Consider the following 23,316-nt stretch of genomic DNA (forward strand, 5'->3'; position numbering starts at 1 on the left):
GTTGTGTCCTTGTTTGGTTTTGATTTCAGGGTAATGCTGTCCATATGGAATGGATTTGGAAACTTTTCACTGTCATCAGTTTTGACTAATTTAAGATGAAGATGTATTAACTCACTTTAAAAGTTTTGTAGAATTGAGGCACTGGGGTAGCTCAGTCAGTTGAGACTCTAACTCGTGATGTGAGCTCAGGTCTAGATCCCAGTGTCAAGGGATCGAGCCCCACATCTGGCTCTGCACTGAGTGTGTAACCTGCTTCAGATTCTCTTCCTCTTTCTCTCTCTCTCTCTCTTTCTCTCTGACCTGTCCCTCTGCCTATTCATGCATTCTTTTTCTCTCTAAACAATAGAAGTAAATAAAAATAAAATAAAATATAATTAATTCTTTGTTGTTGTTCTGTTTGCATGATTTCTACTACCTTGTCTTCCAGGTAGATGATCCTTTCTGCATCACCTAATCTGTTATAGATTCATTCTAGTGTATTTTTAAACTTCCATCATTGTACTCTTCAAGTCTGATTGGTTCTTTTTTCTATTTTCCATTTCTTTGTTGAAGTTCTCACTGTGTTCATCTACCCTTTTCTTGGGTTTGGTGAACATGTTTATGATCCTTCCTTTGAACTGGTTATCAGGTACGTTGCTTATCTCCATGTTATTTCAATCTTTTTCTGAGATTTTATCTTATTCTGGCATTTGGAACATAGTCTTCTATCTCCTCATTTTGCTTCACTGTTTCTTTCTATGTATAGGTAGGATTCGAACAAAACATTCATTAATGATGCCAAATAATGTAAAATTCACTAATGTCTTCTGAAGTTGAATGTCTTATATCTATTATTCCTGTATTTGTACACATTTATGCTTTTCATTACATAATTGATAATGTTCTTTGTTGCATGTAGCAATGTGGGTACCCATTTTTGGCATTTAACACTAATGAAGGTCTATGCCTAGCAGTATAAAAGACAACACACTCAAAATTACTCAAAACAATATGGGTAGTTAGAATTTACTTTTTATGATATAAAGGTATATATTTAACTGTTTCTAATAATGGCAAACCAAGTGACCTAAGAGAGATGAATGAATTGGAAGTCAAAAAAAGTGAAAATATGTTTGAAATATGATGGCAAAGTGAATTTGTTATCAAGGATTATTTTTGAAAATGAATATATTTATGCTGGAGCGGGGAGAGGCAGAGGGAGAGGGAGAGAGAGAAAGGAAGAGAGAGAGAATCCCAAGCAGGCCCTGTGCTGTCAGCGCAGAGCCTGACGAGCTACTCGATATCATGATCCATGAGATAGTGAACTGAGCCAAAATCAAGTGTCAGACACTAAACCGACTGAGCCACCCAGGTGCCCCTCTAGTTTTATCTCCAACTACATGCATTAATTGCCAGAAAACAGAATTTTCAGATTAGTACCTTTGGTGCAAGAGATTAGGGATACACAGCTCAGTCCTTCCTGCATTCTCCTTGGCAATGGCTGCCTACAAAGAATACATTTTCTGCTCTGTTCCAACAAAAGTCACTTTTAAAAGGGCACCATCTTCCTCTGAATTTACTACTAAATGGGTAATTTAATTCTGGCATCCAAAATAACAAGTCCATTATGTTCGATACCTATGGATATTCTCCCAAAGGTAGACACAGAGAAAATTACCAATTTGATCTTTATATCCCTGACTTCTCTGTGACTCTTTCTATTCTCAATCTATTCTTGATTAGCAGCTCCCTAATAATGTTCCATACTTATATATCGCCAGTGGTTTTTGTAGATCCCCTAACCCAAGCTCAAGAATAATTCCCATGGTTTCTTATGGGTACAGGTAATAATTTAGGCACTGTTTTTTGTATGTATTTAGACATGTTAAACATGCTTTGGAAGAAAATGGGAGGTGTTCTACATTAGAATGTATTTAGCAGCATCTCTTAAATATCTCCATTCTTAGTGCTAATAGATACATAGGTGTGGATGGGATACTCCAACATTGGAAGGGAAAGGACATTTCGGTCCCTTCTTCCCCTTGGACACTGAAGGATCCCCGAATCTAGGAATCAAACAGGTTAGCATGTCACAGTTTAACAATCCCTTTCAAATTCTTCAATTCCAAAAGAGACAGTCTTTGCATATGCCCAGATAACACACTTTGTGAGGAGACTGGGGTTCTTGACCAATAAAGGAAACAACAGTAATTGCAACTTGATTTCAAAACAGGAAACACATATACAGAAAAAAATTACTCTAGTGCACATACATGATGCGTATTGAATTTCTCACCTTTTTTAAGTGCAAATTTCTTTAATGCATGTGATCAAAATCGTTGTCAAATTACATTTCTGATGCCTGGCTCTTTCACTGGCTGGAAAGAAGAAGACAATTATAGAGCTTTAGTTTTATTGGAAAATGGCCTTTATTGAACATTGGGAAAAGCAAAATATGAAGAGCTCACAGACAGCAAGACCTTCATGTGCTTGGGCTTTATTTTAAGGATCTGTAGGCATTATATTATTTATTATTATTTGTTCCTCAGAACAGCCTATGAAAGTGTTATTCAGATTATCACAACACAGGTGATGGCACAAAAGCATCAAGATCTTAAGCCAAAATACCTGAGAGATAGGGAATACTTATGGGCCAAGAAGTACTGTTCAAATAATCTTCAAGTAACTATGAATAAGATCCTCTTTTTATCATATTTTTCCTTCAGAGGAACCTGAGCCAGAGCAGTTCTGTAACTGAGCCCCAGGGCTAAGAGTGTGCAGTTAGAAATTACATAAAGTGACCTGTTTCACTGCCAATGTCCTTAGACTGTATTTCATTCTGCTTATACCTTATTTGATCAAGGACCATGGTGAAAGCATCTATACCCCCATGTTTGGCACTGTCCAAAACTGCTTTACAAGGATTTTGGGCACGGCAGCCAAAAATCCAGATGGGAAGGGAAGAGAGTACTAAATTTTAAATCTATTTCCCAGTAATTTTCTGTTACAAGCTTATCTATCTCATGAAATGTAATAATAAAAAATCCCTATGGCTACAATGTTAGATTAGGTTATTTTCAGTGAATCTACATTTCTTCCCTCTGACCACTTTGAAAAGAGTATACTCTACAGACAACCATGAGAATTTGGCCCATGTGATTTGTTTTCACAATATAATGTAAGGATGTGATCACTTGTTTTCACAATATAATGTGAGTGGGAATGTGATATCTTATGAATTCAGAGACCGGGCAATAAGAAACCCATTTCTGCTAGCTGTTACCTCTGGTATAAAAGATCGTATACCATGTAGCCTGGTCCTCTAAGAATGAAATCTATAAAGAGATCTGAGCTGAATCTGTACGTAGTCTGCAGTCAAGTGCATGCACGCCCAGCCTCAATCAACCCTATCATAGCCCAACCACAAACAGGTGAAAGAAAAATAAATGCTTAATTTTCAATGTCATTGTAATCTTGGGTTGTATGAAACATGACTTTAGTAATTAGTTACAGCTACCATTAACAATTATTCAATTCATTTTGAATGTTCATATAATTTTTCTAGAAGAACATAAGGATTATGTACAGAGAAAATAAAGAATATGTCTATCTCCACAAACAAAAGTATATATGAAATATGAATTTCTTTTGCAAATAATAATCGAGTTTAAACTCTCTCCTTCTTATAATTGATTTGGGCTGGAAATATCTCTGAGTCATTATCAAATTACTTAAGGTTATCTTGAATCCTGGCAATAACTAGCTGTTGGACCCATGAAAATATCTGTCGATTTTAATTTTTTGTTTTCTCCATTTAGCATTTTATTTTTTGCATTGTTGTAAAGACTGACAGAAGTGTGTGCATAAAAACATTAAAAAAACTAAATCTCTTCCAAAATATCTGAACCCAGGTAAGGAAAACAACATATAAGACACTGGTTATTATCCAATTAAAAACCAATCTCTACCTTGAAATGAGTGTAACCTTTGATCGTGTGGCAGCAAGACAGATTGGGAGAGTACACTTTGGTTCCATTCTCGGAGGAAGTGGGGCCGATCTGAATGGCTCCTATACACCAACTCTGTGGTTGTTCTATGATAATCCCAAGGGGCCATTCATTTAGTATGCTCAGCTCCAAATCCACCCTCAGTGCCCTGTTCTCAGACAACGGTGTAAGATCCTATCCATTTTCTCTCTGGTCATCTCACATGAAATTGACTTTTGTCGGTAAGAGACAATGGAGAGACAGTGCAGCAGAAAGGGCTCTTCTTCCTGGTTTCATGATATTTTCTCTCCTTTGGCCACTATGGCTTTGTTGCGAGGTGCATGCTTGCAAGAAGTCCTGTGTATTCGTCCTCCAGCAAGTTCTTATAGCCAATCTGTCAGTTTCCTTTCTTCTGGTCTTTTCTCCTGATGCTCTAACAGGGAGTTGCTCCTGTTTGCCAGTCACAGCCTGAGATCCTTCCTCACCAGGTTCAGCCCGTGGAGTGTGGAGCTGCTCCGTCCCAGGCCATTTCAGTGAGCATGTCAGCCGTGAAGCTGTGTGTAGCCACATCGTCTTCAATGGCATCTGAATCCCATCTTAAGAGAGTAGACCTGGCTTCAGTGATCCGTCCTTTAATTCTATGATATTATTTGTAATTTTCTTTATTTTAGTAGGCTTTCCTCTTTGTAAACTTTCCCTTCCAAGCAGATAGTAATTGTTTACCTCAACTTCCCCTTGTTTCTGTCTCCTGCCTTAATTCTGACTCATACCTTTGTCACCCTGGGTTGCTCAATCCTCATTTGAGGCCTTTTAAGGGCTAGGAGAAATCAATTAAGTTGGAAATGTAAGTGGAATTACTCACTTCATTCAGAATTTTACAATAATATTATGATTTGTAACTTATATATAATTTGTTTTACTAAATAGCAAAAGCTTAAGAAATGAGTAACATATACCTGAGTATATTTTTTTACATTAATATAATTAAATTGGAGAAACAGTTCTGTGACACCAATGGTGAAGTCTCAGGTACACTTTGGCCTTTGGGTGATATATATGCATTGATGTGGATTCATTCTTTAAAATTTTTTTATGTTTATTTATTTTGGAGAGATAAAGACAGAGACAGAGCCTGATTGGGGGAGGGGGCAGAGAGAGGGAGACACAGAATCTGCAGCAGGCTCCAGGTTCCGAGCTGTCAGCACAGAACCTAACACGGGGCTCAAACCCACAAACCGTGAGATCATGACCTGAGACGAAGTTGGACGCTTAACCGACTGTGCCACCCAGGCGCCCCAATTAAGACTCATCCTTGATAAGAAATGAAACCTTCTAGTGAGTGATGGTGAAAATGGGAGAGTCCATGGATGTGTGCAGACAGGGACAATATAGGAAATCTCTGTACCTTCCTCTTAATCTTGTTGTGAACCTAAAATTACACTAAAAACCATCTCTTAAAAATTTGCAGAGAAAATGATTGGATGGTTTTTGAAGTAATGAGAGATGTATTCTTTATAAATGATGAAATAGCATTATGCCAAAATGAAGCAACTAAAATGCCTGGTGCTTACAAACATACAGTCTTATTCCAAAGCAGCGTGCAAAACCAAATGTTTTAAAATAAAAAGAGAAATATGGACATTTCTTGTCACTCTCTGAAGATACTGACAACCTGAAATAAAAAGAATTATACCTCATTAATCTTAACAATATATACCGGGGTATTTTGTTGAATAAACCATTAACTTGACTAATAGTTCTATATCTCAATCCGAATATTTCCCATACTATTCTTCTATGGAAAAACATCAACAACTCTGTTTATCTTATTCTACACATATTGCTCTGTTTCTTTCAAAGATTAATCCTTGTAAGGCATAAAATACAAAGTTGTCAAGAAACTTACACTTTGGAAGAAAATGTTAAGGCTTTTGGCTGCACAGATGAACTATGATGGCTTCTCTGGGAGCCTCTAATCCATATAGTATAAGAGTGTAATTTCGACAAAAACTATGAGAAAATAAATTTCATTAGAAGTCAAATACAAGCTCTTATACTCAATTGATTCTGTAAAAACAAATAAAAGTTCATCTTTTCTTCCTTTATAGAAGCTTTCAAATCATAATATAATGTTATGCACTGGACACTAAAGTATAAAATTATCTTAGTAGGACTAAGTGAAGAGGACAAACTGACCGTGAAAACAATTTCAGAGTTTAGAAAACGGATCACAGGTTAATAACCTATGAAATATGTACGTTGGAAAAAATCCTGGAGATTCAAGTCAGAAGCACATTTGTCACCTTCTCGCTTAGGATGCTCCCGTGCCTCCCCACCTGCCCACCCCTGGCTCAGTGATAAGAAGACTGCAGCTGTTACAACTGGGAGAAGCTGCAAAGAGCAATGGTGCTGGGAGACCTGATCAGCACTGGGGACGGGGACAGGTACCCATTGATGTTTCAGCTCCAAGTGCTGATTTTGCTCGGTAATGATGAAGAAAACCCATTCTTGTCCTGGTCAGAGCTTGCGGTGTTTGTGTCAAGCACTGTGAGCCCCATAAATATAATGGAGAGACACTGGATGTGAGAATATAACGAAGAGTTGACATTGGCTCTCTAACACTCTTAGCTGATGGAGAAAATATGCGCAGATGGAGAGGAGACTAAGAGGAACCCAGGAGAACGTAAGAGCACAGGAGGTCAGAGAATTGATAGTAAAGTTATGAACAGTCCCCTCCCACACTCAGACACACAGGTGCAGACCTCACATTGTGGAAGGTGGAAGCCTACTGACCTGCAGTGTTTGAACACATCCTTTCTAAAAAACAACCTAGTAATTGACTTCAAAGCTACAAAGTCACATGGTCATAAAGTAAGCAATAAGAATTGGGAAAAATTGAACAAAACTATCAGCAGGAGACTTTAGTGGAGAAGATTCTGCCATAAAGTTTTTGCACACAAAAAACTAGTAAATCTAGGGGTGCTTGGGTGGCTCGTCGGTGAAGCGTCCAGCTTCGGCTCGGGTCATGATCTCCCAGGTGGTGAGTTTAAGCCCCGCGTGGGGCTCTGTGCTGACAGCTGAGAGCCTGGAGCCTGTTTCAGATTCTGTGTCTCCCTCTCTCTCTGTCCTTCCCCTGCTCACACACACACACACACACACACACTCTGTCTCAAAAATAAATAAAACATAAGAAAAAAATTAAAAATAATAAATCTAGGAAAAATTAAATAATGCATGTTTCCTAAATGATATTTTAAAAAGTGTCTATCTAAAAGTTAAAAAATATGATGAGAAATTGCAAAATGTCTTCCAACAAAGGGAAAGCATAGGTCAATAGAAACTTCTACTGGGATAAGTTGTTGTACATATTACAAAAAAAAGTATTTAAAAGTCATATTTATTGTACATACTACAAAAAAAGCATTTAAAAGTCATATTTATAAATATATGTAAACTACACAGAAAACTTAGTTGAAATAATTACATGAACATGTGATGGCAGAAATATAGCAAGTAGGAAAGATCAATAGAAAAATAAAACTATATGAAGAAACCACAGAGAATCTGAGTGAACAAATACATACCTGAAATGGAAAATTCACTAAATTTCCTCTACAGAAGATCTGGGATGCGATAGAAAAGAACTGATGAAATTGGAGGAGTAACAAAATTTATTTATATTTTTGGATGAGACAGAAAAAAGAGAAGAATTTACACAATTCAGAGACTTTCAAAACAGTATCATGAAAGCCAGCATAGGTCTAAGTAGTATATGAGAACAGCAGAGGCAGAAAAAAACAGGACAACAATCATAAAGTGCAACGAATGAACACCTTACTAATATCATTTAAAATATTTATAGACACCAGAAACTTAGCAAACTGCCAACAGAATGAACATGTACGAATCCATGTCTCATGACATCATAATGAAATGACCAAAGAACACTGGCAAATACAGACAAAGAAATACACTTGAGGGAAGAGAGTGGATTGTGAAGTCACTTAAGTCAGTGTGAAAATCAGGGATGGGTGACACGTCTTCCACCTCCATCAGCCTTACGCCACATTATCTACCACAGAATCCATACCTCTGCCCTGCACACTAGTTCCGACTGGAACGGGATACAAGCAGCAAGATGAAGGAACAGAAAGAGACAGACCCTAAACCCCCCATGGAAAAAATCCCTTAAAAATATCCAGACACAAACCATGTATGATCAGTCTAATCAGTTTTGATAAAGGTACCAGGACCATTCAGTAGCGAAAGACAGCATCATTCAAAAAGGGTGTTTGGAAACTGACTACCCACATGCAGAAGAATGAAGCTGGATGTTTATATTTACACCACACACTAAAATTAACGCAAAATGGACTAAAGACATAAATATAAGTTGTAAACCTATAAAGTTCCTCAGAGAAAAAATGGGGGAATATAAGCAACATTGTATTTGGCAAAGATTTCTTGGCTATGGCACCAAAACCACAGAGCACAAAGGAAAAGTCCATTGTAGACAAATGGGCGATATCAACCTAAAACATTACTGTGCATTAAAGGGAATGATCAACAATGAAAAGACAGAGTGGAAAAAACACTTGCAAATCATATATCAAACAAGGGAATCATATCTAAAATATATAAGGAATCTACAAGTCACTAACGACAACAACAAACACCGAAACACAAAGAAAATTGGGAAAAGAAATTAAATAGGCATATTTCCAAGGAAACATACAAATGGTGAAAAATCATATGCAAAGATGCTCAATATCGCTAATGATCAAAGAAATGCAAATCAAATCACCATGAGTTGTCTCCTTATACTCATTAGGATGGATGCTATAAAAAAAAATGTGTCGGGACGACTGGGTGGCTCAGCTGGTTACCATCTGACTTGTGGTTTTGGCTCACGTCATTGTCTCACAGTTTTTGGATTTGAGCCCCACATTGGGCTCTATGTTGATGGCGCAAAGCTGGCTTCAGTTGCTCTCTCCCTCCCTCCCTCCATCCACACCTCCCGTGCTTGCTCTCCTCTCTCTCTCTCTCTCTCCCTCTCTCAAAATAAATAAATACATATTTTTAAAAAATGTTTCAGTGTGGAGGTTGAAAAGGAGGAGACTCACACACTGTTGTTGGGAATGTAAATCGGTCAACCGTTATGAAGAAGTGTATGGAGCTTCTTTAAGAAATTAAAAATGCAATTACCACATGGATCAGCAATCCCACATGGAGGAAACTAAAAGAATTGAAAGCAAGATCTCGATGATAGGTGCACACCCATGCTCAGTGCAGCATTACTCATAACAGCCATGTGATAGAAGCAGCCCAAATGTCCACTGATGGATGAATGGAGAAAGAAAGCGTAGTATACACACAACACTGTAATATTATTCAGCCAGAAAAAGGAAGGAAATCCTACCACCTACTACAATATGGATGAAACTCCAGGACATTATGCTAAGTGAAATAAGCCAGTCATACATACAAAGTAAAAATAAAACTGTATGATTCCACTTATATGAAGTATCCAAAGTAGTTAAAGTGATAGAGCAAGTAGAATAGTGATTGCTCAGGGTTGAGGGGAAAGAGGAAAACAGGAATTATTGTTCAGTGAGTTGAGTTCCAGTTTTACAAGCAGAAAGTTCTAGATAACTTTTGGGCAACAATGTGATAGCACTCCTAACCTGTGTGCTTAAATTGGTAAGGTGCATCATCTAGTTAAAGGCAAGTGTAAGATGCGAGATAGTGTAAGATTCCCACTATATGACAATTTTGAAAAAGCAAAATTATACACACAGTAAATAGATCAGTGGTTGACAAGGTTTAGGGGGAAGGAAGGATGAATAGGGGGAGCACAGAGGATTTTGAAGGAAGTGAAACGCTTCTGTATAACTCCATAATGGTTGATACGTGTCATTCTATACTTCTCCAAACTCCTAAAATGCACAGCATCAAGAGTAAACCTAGAACCACCCCACTGAGGGCTTTTGGAAATGAGAGAGTCCATGAACTGCTTGTGCACTGACACATAGATAGTAGGGGAATACAGCATATATCTGTGCTATGTCTGAGTTTTGCTATGAACCTAAAACCGCTCTAAGAAAGTAGTCGATTTCTTGAACATGGGTAATGCGGTAGATTTTACGTTATGTGGGGTTTTATTTTGCAAAAGCTGAAAAATAAAATGAAAGGCAAACAAACAGAAAGAAGTGATCTTGACAAAAAGCAAGGGAAAAACAACTCATTATATTTAGGAAAATAGGAATGTGATTAAAAGAGGAGTTTTCACCAGAAAAATACTGAAAAAAAAAAACAACGAAGCAAACCCATGCCTGCACACACATGAAAAACAAAAAACACCACCTGTCAAACAAGAATTATAAATTCAGCAAAACAGACTTTCACAGAAGAAGATGCATAAAGACCCCACATCAAACACAAAACCAAACAGGGTTTCTACTTAGGACACCTGCTTTTCAACAATGTCTTTCAAGCTGCAAGTAAATGATGCTAGATGGTAATGCATATCCACAAGAAAGAATAGAGATCAGCAGGAATGATAAATATGTCGGTAAAATTTACAATCTCTGTGTGTATTTTCCTTTCTGAGTAGCTTTAAAAGATAAGATATTTGAGGCCATAATTATAGCAGTCACTGTATGGTGGGATCTATAGCATAAACCTTATAGTTTTTAGCATTTGTTCCTTTTTGTGGTACAGTCTCCACAAATGCTTCATTTCAGGGACCCAATATGAAATCATGAAAGCAGAGAAGGTAAAGATGTGCACCATTTGTGTTCAGAAACCAGGACTAGCTTTCTTCTGGACAGCACTGGTAGAAGTCCATGTTTCTCGTTCTCTCTGAAAGTAGATTGTTCCTTATGAAACCTTTCCTAAGCCCAGGTGGTATAAATTGAAAAAGCAAGTATCGTTAATTCACATGGGAAGATTGTTGAGCTTTCCCTGATGCAAAAAATAACCAGCGCCCAAAAACCCAAATCACAAAAGATACCCTCCTTAGGCTTTTCGACACCTCAAAACACACCTTGTGAGTGGATGCACAAAATAAATTGAGATGAAGCACAGACACTCAAAAATACAGTTCAAACTTCTGCTTGATACTGATATCCAGAGTATATAGTTTCTGAGAAATGAACTTGACAGGACGAATCTTGCTGCTTGGGGTGTGAGCTGACACTAAGAGTAAAACCAGTACTGAGCACAATTTCCACTTTTCACCTTTTCTCCTAAAAACAAAAGTCCCCTTCAGATTTCTCCTCTTCAGCAAAAACTGGTACTAATGTAGTTCTTTCACAAAAGCAAAGTGAAGTCATGAAACTTTCTGGAAAGTTGAAGCATACCCGTAACACGTGGTGGGAACGGAGCTATGTTAGTGCTAATTTAATATATTTTATTGGAAATTAGTCAGGATTAATGTGACGTAGATGACAATCAGTTAATGATACACGTATAAAGAGGGCCATCAGCAAGAAGGAGACCGAGGAGGCCATAATGCTCATCTGCCCACAAAATCAATTGGAACAATAAACCAACAACTTCAAGCTAAACACGGCTCAGGGAAAGCTCTAGACAACAAAGAAGTCGCAAAAATCAGGTGCTGATCAAAAATCCAGGATGGTCCCGTGGAAAGTAAAGGAAGCATTTGGCCTGCCTCACCCAACCCTCCAGCTGAGAGCCACTTGGCTCCTGGAGGAATCCCCTCAGGGGAAGTCACCTCATGGAGAAGAGGGGAGCAGGAGAACCCAGCAAGCTTCAACTATGTGCATGCGTTCAGCTTTTGCAGCAGAGGTGCCTCACCAATGCTGATCCCACTTCATGCACCAGCCCAGAGTGCCCCCTCTACACCTATTCTCAGAGGCTGGAGCTGTTGCAACAGTGAGGGTTGCCTTGAGGGGCTCTTCTCTTAGGGATTGGTTGCCATAGCTCCTCATCTGTAGGAGACTAGAGCTGCCTCTGATTTTTGCCCACTCCTGTCCTAGTTGGGGCTTTGTCTCACACTACTGGGGCTGTTTCCTGACCCCAACGTCTTAATATGTGCCTTAGGTGCAACTAGTGGTGCATATGTTGCTGCCCTGAGCCCCACTCACCATGTTCCATTTTATGACCCTGTGTCTTCATTGTAAAAGATGCTCCTGCTATTCGGAACCCCAATACCTCCCAGGCCTTGACTCTGAACTGCCATAGCTAACACCCGAAGACTTTTCTCCGCCTATGATGGCTCAAGGCTCTGACCCATCATTGGTAGGCCAAGTCACCACTGCCTTGAGCCCCATCTCTTCGGTCCCACTGTAGGGCTCTGATGCTTCATTGCTGCTACTATACTGCTGCATCCCAAGACACTTTCAGTTTCCACATGACCACTTAAGCTGTCATTCGAGGCCATGTGGCTAGAGGTCTGTGTCCAGATCCTTGGGTCCTGATACATGGCTTTAACAAACCACGAATGGATCATTCTGCTGCTCTCTAGTGACTGCCACTTGGGACAGACTTGAACCTTTGACTCACCCTCCCCACTATATGTTGCTACCACACGCTGACCACTGGCTCCAAGCCACCACTGTACCTTGTCATCCAGGGTCTGTGTGACTGCTATATTCCTGTGCCAGTCAGAGTTACAACAGTGAGCCCCTGAGACCCAGGTATAGTTGCCATGGAATATCTACACATGTCACCTCCCTAGTGCCACAGCCACAACAAGTGAACTTATGTACCAAGACCCAGTTGCTATGGTAGTTCCATGTGTGCCTGCTCTTGGGCAACAGCTTCAAAAGTGCTTTGAGGGCTCTGAGGTCAGCATGCCATGCCAGACACCAAAAAGGAACACCTCACAAGATCTTCTTCCCATAGAATGACAGAAGAAAGCGGGATGACATTTTGAAAGTGGTCAAAGGGAAAGAAACAGTCAACCAAGAATACGTTACTCAGCAAATCTGTCATTTAGAAATGAAGAAAAGATAAAGACTTTCCCAGCATCCTAGAGGGCGGTGTGTCAATGTATCGACACTTGCCCCATATTGCAGTCAGGGGAAAGCAGCAAGATGAAGCCTGTGGTGGTTAAAGTCAGGTGTCAGAAGAAATTAGACCTGCCCTATGCAAATGTTAAAGAGAATTCATTAAGCTGAAACTAAGAGGCAAAAATTGGTCACATAAAAAATATAAAAATATAAAATCACTGGGAGAGACAAAAGGGAAAAGATCCTTGACTTAGGTAATGGTTAGGTAATGAACTCAGGGATAAGCCCTCAAAATCACAGGCAACAAAAACTAAAATAAAAAAACAGGACTGCTTTAAATGAAAGACCTTCTGCCCAGCAAAGGAAAGAATCAAATAATTGAGAGATCATGGACAGAAGAGAAGAAAATATCTGGAATCCAATATCAGATAAGGGGCTAATATCACATGTATATAAAGAACACAAACAATGAAATAAAAGCAAAGAAAGAAATCTAATATAAAAATGGGCCAAGGGCCTCAGTATACATTTTTCTGAAGACATGCAAATGGCCAATAGGTACATGAAAGGTGCTCCAAATCACTGATCAGGGTAGTACAAATCGAAACCACAATGAGATATCACCTCACACCTGTAAGAGGCTCTTTCCAAAAGATAAGAGAGAATTAATGTGGTGAGGATGTGAAGAAAATGAAATCCTTTGGGGGAAATGTAAACTGGTGCTGCCACAAAGGAAAATAGTATGGCAGTTTTTCAGTAATGTCACTTTTACATACGTATTTAAAGGAACTGATCAGTGGGGCACCTGGGGGGCTCCTTAGGTTGAGTGTTCAACTTTGGCTTTGGTCATAATCTTGTTTGTGGGTTCAAGTCCCCTACTGGGCTCTGTGCTGAAGCTCCAAGCCTGGAATGTGCTTTGGATTCTGTGTCTCCCTGTCTCTCTGACCCTCTCCCTCCTCTCAAAAATAAATAAACATTAAACATTTTTCAAAATAAATAAAGGCACTGATCAGTTCCTCAAAGGTCTATCTGCACACCCATGCTCATTGCGACATTATTCCCAACAGCCGAGAAATGAAAGGAACCTAAGTATCTGCCAACTGACATATAATTAAAGAAAGTGTGATATATATACACGTACATACCCATATACACACACATACACACACAAACACTGAAATATTATTTAAGCAGGTAACAGAAGAAAATCTTGCCATTTGTGGGCAAATGGAAGGGACTTGAAGGCATTATGTTGAGTGACAAAACTCAGACAGAGAGAGACAAATATTGTACTGCCTTACATATGAAATCTGAAAAACTGAACTGGTAAAAACAAAGAGTAGAATGTGTTTATCAGGAGTTGTGGGTTGGGGGGTTTCAGAAGATATTTAAGAATACAAATTAACGGGGCTCCTGGGTGGCTTAGTCAATTAAGCACCCAACTTTGGCTCAGGTCATGATCTCACGGTTTCTGAGTTTGAGTCTCATGTCGGGTTCTGTGCTGACCGCTCAGACCCTGGAGCTTTCTTCACATTCTGTGTGTGTGTGTCTCTCTCTCTGACCCTCAGGCGCTCATGTCTGTCTGTCTGTCTCTCTTTCTCAAAAAATAAACATTAAAAAAGTTTCTTAAAGAATACAAAATTATAACTAGCAGATAACAATTGCTGGAGGTCTAATATACAATGTAGTGATTACAGACAACATTACTGTTTTATAAACTTTGAAGTTGCTGAGACTAATTCTTAGCTGTCCTCAACACACACAAAGAATGATAAACATGTGACATGACAAAGGTGTTACCTAACATGGCCACAGTAGTCATATGGCAATACATAAACTTATCAAAGGAACACATTGTAGACCTTAAATGGATACAAGGTTAGACGTCAATTTCATCTCCATAAAAACAAGCAAAAGATTTGTAATACCTACCACTCCTACTAAGGAAAAAGCTTAAGAATATAGCTAAGACATCAATAGAGGAATTAAAATGGAACACTAATATATGTTTAATACAAACAATATCAGGTAAAATGGAAAAAGAAAACAAGACATAAATATAGAGTCAATAGCGAATGGTATACTTAAATCCAACTATCCCAGTAATTGCATTCATGTGAATTCAATAAATATTCCAATTAGAAAATAGAAAGTGTCCTGAATAAAAAAGTAGCATCCATCTATATGCTCCCTGTTGGACACATGGTAGATTCAAAGGCAAAATTGGGAGAAAATAAAAGGATACCAAAAAAATAGACCCTACAAGGAATAATCAGAAACGGCCAATAACAAAGCCAATATTCTAATGACAAAGTAAGTGTTAAAACAAGAAATATTAGTAGAAATTAAAAGAAACATTTCAAAATGTTAAGGCTGTCAATATGAGGAAGATAAAACAATTATAAACATACATTATTCACCTAACAACAGAATCCTTAAACACATGGAATAGAAATGACAGAATTAGAAAGATAAATAGACAACTCAATGAGTTTAGTTGAAGACTGAAACCTTTTCCTTCAGTAAGTAAGACCAGCTATTCACAAAATCAGGAAGACTAAGGAAGACTGTCAAAATACTAGGAACTAGCTTGACGTAACTGACGTACATAGGAAGAGTTCCAGGTCATCGATAGGGGTCACAAATTTTGAGGATGGAAATATTCAAAGTATTTTCTCTGAAGACAAAGAAATCAATGAGAAGAAACAATGGAAAGAAATCCAGGAAATTTCCAACACGTGGAAAGTGATAAACTTCTGAGAAATTTACCTTTCTTCTTTTTCTTTTTATTTTTTTTTAAATTTTTTTTTAACTTTTTATTTATTTTTGAGACAGAGAGAGACAGAGCATGAACGGGAGAGGGGCAGAGAGAGAGGGAGACACAGAATCGGAAGCAGGCCCCAGGCTCTGGGCCATCAGCCCAGAGCCCGACGCGGGGCTCGAACCCACAGACCCACGGACCGTGAGATCGTGACCTGAGTCGAAGTCAGACGCTCAACCAACTGAGCCACCCAGGCGCCCCAAAATTTACCTTTCAAAGATGAAATCTTTGAAAATATCTTGTGCCGGATGACAGAAATTACCTTGTATTGGTTGATAATAAACTGAGAATACATCATAACTTTTAGGATGAAACTAAAGTCGGGTAGAGACAATTTTGACCTTTGTCAATTACACTACAAAGGAAGAACATTATAAATGCATGGTCTAAGTTGCTTCCCTCTCAAGAAGCAAGAAGAGAAGGGCCACTTAAGGTTATAGAAGGAAGAAATGATACACATACGTTTAGCTAAAACCTGACTGTAAAAGATGTATAGTAGAATAAATCAAAGAAGCCCCAAATGGATCAATACCCAAATATCCAAGAACGTCAGCAATAGAATCGGTGAATACATTGTAGTAGAATCCGGCAACAGAACAACAAAGACATGTGGACAATTTACAACTGGTGCAGCTATAGGGATGAATCACACAAGTTTACCTTCACCTGAAAATGCCAAAAATACAATATGCATACCGTATGATTCCATGTATATAAACCGTCTTTAAAATGCAGAAAAGAACTTGTTAGTGGCATTTTGCAATGCTGGTAATATTCATTTTCTCATTCCATGCAATGGTCACACTGAAAACTCAGCCCGTCTATTGGCATGTACAGCTGTGATCCATCTGTATGTACATTATACCACAATAAAAACTATCAAAGGAGAATATTATGAAGAAATGCAAATATATTGAAATGTGATTCCTCTGATGAAGAAGGCACCTGAAAAAACTAATATTTATTCTCATTTTTAAAAAGCCTTTAGAAAGGGGCACCTGGGTGGTTCCATTGGTTGAGCATCCAACTCTTGATTTTGGCTCAGGTCATGATCTCAATTTGTGAGTTGCAGCCCTGCATTGGGCTCTGTGTTGACAGTGGGAACCTGCTTGGAATTTTCTCTCTCTTCCTTTCCCTCTCTCTGTCCCTCTCCTGTCCACTTCCCTCTCACACAAAATAAATAAATAAATGTAAACATTTTAAAAAAACTTTAGAAAGATACAAATGAATAGGAAACATCCAGGAAGATCCTGAATAGATAAGATAACTCTGAAAATGAACTTGTATAAACTTACCGTTTAACAAAGGACAATTTAGGAGCCAACTGGGTAGATCAGTCAGTTGTGCTCCTGCCTAGGTCATGATCGGATTGTTCTTGAGATGGAGCCCCAAGGCAGGCTCTGTGCTGAGCCCGTGCCCCTCCCACCCATTTGCATTCTCACTGTCTCAAAATAAATACATAAACATTTAAAATAAAAAGGAAGGTCTTTTTTTAAAAAAATTAAGCTTTATTTATTTGTGTGTGAGTGTGACAGACAGAGAGAGAGAGAGAGAGAGAAAGAGAGAGTTAGTGGGGGAGGAGCAGAGAGAGGGAGACAGAATCCGATGCAACCTCCAGGCTCTAACAGTCAGCACAGAGCCTGACGTGGGGCTCCAACCCATGAACAGCGAGATCATGACCTGAGCCAATATCAGACGCCCAAATAACTGAGCCACCCAGTCACCCCCAGGAAGGTATTTAAATTATGAAACTAATATAAAAAAAAAAACATAAGGACATTAATTAAACACATGAGAAAGTGCAAAATTTGTACCCACACAATACGAAATGCAGATTTCCAAAAAATGCACATTCATTGGTATAGTATAGTCTTTTCAATAAAGGCTGTGGAAACAATGGAGTATTAAATACTATTAATAATTACATACTTTATACCATATTTAAAATGCTCAAAATTGATCACACATAATTGAAAACAAAATCTTTCGAAAAAAAAAATTTTTTAACGTTTATTTATTTTTGAGACAGAGACAGAGCATGAACGGGGGAGGGGCAGAGAGAGAGGGAGACACAGAATCGGAAGCAGGCTCCAGGCTCTGAGCCATCAACCCAGAGCCTGACACGGGGCTCGAACTCACGGACCGCGAAATTGTGACCTGAGCTGAAGTCAGTCGCTTGACAGACTGAGCCACCCAGGTGCCCCAAAAACAAAATCTTTCAAGACGTATTATAAAAAGAGCATGACCTACAGTTGGGCAGAGATATTTTACACAAAATACCAAGAACACAATCCATAAAAGAAGAACTTGATGAAGTGTAGTTCATCAAGATAATGTCTGCTCTTTGAAGAGAAAAGAAAGTCATAAACTTGTGAAGAAACATGTACAAATCATACATCTAATAAAAGGCTTGCCACCAGGGTACGTAAAGAGTTCTCAAAATACAATGAAACAAAGTAAAAATATTACCAAAATATCTCTCTAGATACTTCACCAAACACCATGTGGACATGGCCAATGAGTACAGGAAAAGATGCTCAACACCATTAGTCTTAGGAGCATTCAAATGAAAACCACCCCAGACCAGACTTTCTGTTCTGGAAAGATAGACTGGATAGACTTTTCCCTATTCCTCCCACCAATACAGCTACAATCCCTGGGTATTATTCATAAGACAACATAGAGTCAGAAAGATAACGAGAAAGCTGACAGATCCCAGCCCTGGAGACCCAAGGAATGACATGGAGGTGAGCTTCCCGGAATTTCCCTCTACCTCACATAGACTGGTGTCAGAGAGCCTAGCAAACCACAGACACCAACAGGTACACACCCAAGTCTACAAAATATTTTTTCTCTCTGGTCAAAATGACAGATAAAAGGCATGCTAGAAAGACAGAAAAGTTTTAGACACTAACTGCGTGATTCTAATAAAAAACCATTGACTATCCACCAAAAATATCAATAGGCATCCTAATCAAGACTTTGTCTGATAAAGGAAAACTAAGAAAATGTATCACCACCAGACCCACTCTGAAAGAACTCCTAAAGGGAATAAATGGTAAAAGAAGGCATTTTGGATCATAAGGAAGAAAGAGAGAAGAAAACTAAGAATAAAATTCTTACTAGGTTAATGGACTTTCCTTCACCTCCTGTGTTTTCAAAATTGTTTGATATTTGAAGCAAAATTATCAGTTGAAGCAAAATTATAAATTCCATGTGATTCTCAAAGTAAGTGGAGAAATAGAACACTTAGAGTATAATTGGGACATGGTAAGGGGTCATAAAGGCAAGTAAATGTCTACATTTTACTCAAACTGCTGTGGGTTGTGATGGACTATATAGACTGTGATCTATGAATATATACTTCTCTATATAAAGATATATAATATCTATATTATTTATCTAAAGGAGATTAGAGAATATTTATACATATATAACTTTATGTATATAAAATTATTGATGAAGAAAAGACCTACTTTGCTATAAATGATGCTCCATCACAGAGGTAATGATGTAGAAAAATATAACCTTCACTTTTATCTCAGCATCAGAAATATAGCATCACAAAAAATAAATTCTATTTGGATGATAAACCATAATTAAAAGTTAAAACATAAGTAAATAAAGAAAAAGGTAAATGCAGGAATATAATAGAGGAAATTATATTCATGAACTTTCGCTAACTCCTCAAATAGGTCCGTAATAATCATTGTAACACACAAAATGCTAAGTAGGACCATGGTAACATTAAAGTTCTATTCATTCCAGAGAGAGAGAAAGGAAAATGAAGAAGGAGGTGGGGAAAAAGAAAAGAAAAAAAATTGACCAAAGAAACTATACGGCTTAAGGTACAATGCTGAGTGAAATAATTCAGTCAGAGAAGGACAGATATCATGTTTTCACTCATATGTGGATGTTGAGAAACTTAAGAATAGACCGTGGTGTAAGGGAAGAGGAAAAAAAATAGTTACAGAGAGGGAAGGAGGCAACCCACAAGACACTCTTAAATACAGAGAACAAACTAAGGGTGGATAGTGGGGTGGGGGATAGAGGAAAATGGGTGGTGGGCATTGAGGAGGGCACTTGCTGGGATGAGCATTGGGTATTGTATGTAAGCCAATTTGGCAATAAATTATATTTAAAATAAATAAATAAATAAATAAATAAATAAATAAATAAATAAATAAAAATTCTGATCATTAAAGACTCCAGTATGAGAGTGAAAATGCAGATACAGGTATTTGCATCTTAAAAGCTCAAAAAAGAGATCATATCTTAAATATGACAAAGACTTCTAAGAAGTGAAAAGAAGACACCATCCTGGAGAAATGGGCAAGAGACACAACCCAACACTTCTCATTCTCACAAAAGAGAATAGCCTTGAGATTTACAACCCAGGAAAATGGTACTGTTTCTACCCATCAGAAATTTTAATTCATTTTTCTGAGACTGCAGAGTTTTGGATCAAAGGCCTATTTGGTACAATGTATTTTACACAATAAAATAGAAAAAATACAGGGATAATTTAGTATAGTGAAATATACACATATCTATGACTGTGCAATTTCCTACTAATGCTTACATGGAAGTGTAGTATAATTATACATAAATACAATCATTTTACATTTATACATCATTATTTTATTATGAAAACCACATTTATATTACATAGTTATATATATTATATTATGTAGTTATATATATGTTATGTAGTTATATATATCTGTAGGTATATATAATAAATGATTATGATATGTTGAGGAAGACATAGAAAAGGATTTTCATAAAATTTTATTCATAATATCCACATATTAAAAAGGAACTAAATTTCTGAGAATGGTTTTTAAAATGTCATATTCATATAAGACAGCGTGAAATTTCACAAACTATAGACAAATGTGTTTATATAGACACATTACAGATAGCATCTGGGAGAGAAGGGAGACACACATAAAAATGCACATTGAATGATTCCATTGATATAATGCTCCAAATAAACAGAGATATTTCATAAAATGAAAATGGGCAGGCCTGAAAAAGGCTCTAAACTTCTGTCTCATGATGTAATTTGTAACTGTGTGATTCTAACTATTTTGTAATCATGTGCACAATCATATGCCTAGTTTCCTTGATGTGTTGTAAAATTAAATGTAAAGTCTATTTCAGGAAAAAGAGCGTTTCTAGAAACACGGGTTTCTATGAAAAGTAAGACCTAGAAATTATCAAATGTACATTAAAAGTATAAAAATATAAATAATGTGTCATAGAGTCAAACCATGGAATATTAGACTTTAAAATGAATAAACTATAAATACATATGTAACTATGGATGAACTCTACAAGCATAATATTAACTCACAAGCTTTTAATAGAATCTGGAAACATCTTGAAAACTTACCTCGTCCTCTTCATCATCATAGTAGAGCAGGTTAGATTTCTTAGAAGCACAAGACATCAAACTCTCGTTCCATGATTTTCCCTCAGTGCTAATGTAATAGCAATTGTTGGAATACGTAACCCACTCTTTCGGACAATGACAACAGAGACACGCTGGAGAGAGATTATGAGATATTATCCAAAGAGCTTTGAATATTACAAAATGAAAATTTACATACTGTACATGTATACACATATGTATACATAACATATTCATAGACCCTCACAAGCTGGTAAAATTAAAGCAAAACACACACACACACACACTCAGAGAAGAGTCAGGCTTTCATCCCCTAATTTATGTGCCCATATAAAGCAAACACAAAAATGTCCATTTCTACATGTCCTGAGAGTCACTGAACAAAACCACCTTTATGGAATGATTTATCTTTTATCATGTCATAGGAGGAGGGAATGTGAGGCAATTGTTAACAACGGGTACGGTAATTTTAAATGAGTATTTCTTAGTGTTGTTGCCTGAGAAGTAATACTCTCCTATAATCATTATTTCTGAAAGTTCATTAGGCGATTTCCTAATTCACTTTTCCCAAAAGAATCTATTATCCTCTTTGCCTAGTTGAAGATAGAGTTAAAATACACACGAAACTAATATCAGAACTTTGCAACGGATGTTGTACCTTTGTGGATCCTTGTTTCCAGGGATGTTTTGTTCTGCTCTGGTCCTTCAGTAGCTAGAACATTAAAGCAATTCTCAAAAAACATAATATTCAATGAAATAAATCATAGTAATTTGAGTTTCTTAGTTTAAAATTGGGTGTGCTATTTTACCAGACAAATTTAATAAAATAATGAACATGAGGGGGGAAATACTTCAAAAGCTTAAAGAACCAAACCTCACCATCTCTTACAATATTTGGTTTAAGCAATCTCAAGAATTAATGCATATTTCACCAAAAAGTCTCTTATATGACTTGCCTTTGAGTTATTAAATCCAAATATGTGTTTAATTCTCCCTGTATTTATTCTCTTATTTCTACTTTAGATAACCTCTAAATGATCATTCCACACTTAGAGCACACATGCATTAAAATGAGATAACAAATTCAAAGTGTTACACAATATGTCGAGGAACTAATAATCAGTAAGGTGAAATATTCCCTTTTAGTCATTCAAACACGTACTTACAGGGAATAACAGCTATTGTTACCACAGTGGACATCAAGACGAGGCAGAGGATTCCCAAGATACCGGCAATGAGCTTCTCTGGACATGAAGGTGAGTAGTAGGAAGAGAAAGGCAAACACTGAGAAAGGATGCCTGGAAACAATCATTTAGGAGATATACAAGCAAGAGAACCGACGATGCACAGGGAATCACATAAAATAACCTGAACCTCAAACCCATCACTATCATTGGAATCTTCTCTCAGAATATACCAATGCATTCAATTACAATACCATATTCCAACCTCCAGCTCTGGTCCTCACAAATGAAAACTCTTTCCCCACACACCTGCACCCTACTTTCACATCCTAAAACAGATATACCTGCTTGTATTAAATGTTTTACCTTTGCAGGGAGAATTCTTGCCATTCCCTTGAAGGTCCCGAGAAGCATTTTGAAGATTCAATTCTGCATAGGTTATCTCCTCCTCAGTTACTGAAATGGAACTCTTCATGCCCTTAGGTTTCACTTGCTGTCTTTTTGAGCCCTCAGCATGATGGAGTTCCGCATAAGTCACGCCTTGGTTGTCCATGTCTGCAGCTGAGTAGTGTCAGCTACAATGTGGATGAAACTGCCCTGAAGGTCTTGATCAAGAGTGTGTGTCATGTGCTGATGACATTGCTAGTACAGTGACACCGGGTGGGGTGCAGGGTGAGGGATGCCACTCATTTGCAGTTGAATAATGTAAAATCTGGTACTAACTTCCACAGAACTTGAAATAAGTGTTTCATGATAGAATAAATGTTTTTTTTATTTACAATAATAGCACAATAATACTGATTGGAAAACATGTAAAGCACTAAATTAGTGAAGAAGAAAGGAATTCATGAATAATAATGTCCTCATGAATGTAAGGACAGTTTCCACAGACATATTTCAACACTATGAGAATAACCAGGTTAAAATTAAAATGCTGTATTAAAAACAAAAGTGT

At 37.6% G+C, this 23,316-nt stretch overlaps 1 protein-coding gene across 2 annotated transcripts; it reads right to left on the minus strand.

Moving 5' to 3' along the window:
- Nucleotides 1–2,282: 2,282 nt before the first annotated feature.
- LOC122224242 (NKG2-A/NKG2-B type II integral membrane protein-like) lies at nt 2,283–23,163 on the minus strand. 2 transcript variants are annotated; one of them, XM_042945804.1, is made up of 6 exons: nt 22,728–23,163; nt 22,344–22,421; nt 21,836–21,889; nt 21,160–21,311; nt 5,872–5,975; nt 2,283–2,357 (listed from the first exon to the last, which is right to left on the minus strand). In XM_042945804.1, the coding sequence occupies exons 1-6, from the start codon at nt 22,912–22,914 to the stop codon at nt 2,351–2,353; spliced, it is 582 nt and encodes a 193-aa protein (XP_042801738.1). In that variant the 5' UTR covers nt 22,915–23,163; the 3' UTR covers nt 2,283–2,350. The 2 variants fall into 2 exon arrangements, with proteins under 2 accessions (XP_042801738.1, XP_042801737.1); XM_042945803.1 differs by lacking the exon at nt 2,283–2,357 and adding an exon at nt 5,222–5,637.
- Nucleotides 23,164–23,316: the final 153 nt, after the last annotated feature.

This window comes from Panthera leo, chromosome B4, assembly GCF_018350215.1.
Source record: "Panthera leo isolate Ple1 chromosome B4, P.leo_Ple1_pat1.1, whole genome shotgun sequence".
Lineage (NCBI taxonomy): Eukaryota > Metazoa > Chordata > Mammalia > Carnivora > Felidae > Panthera > Panthera leo.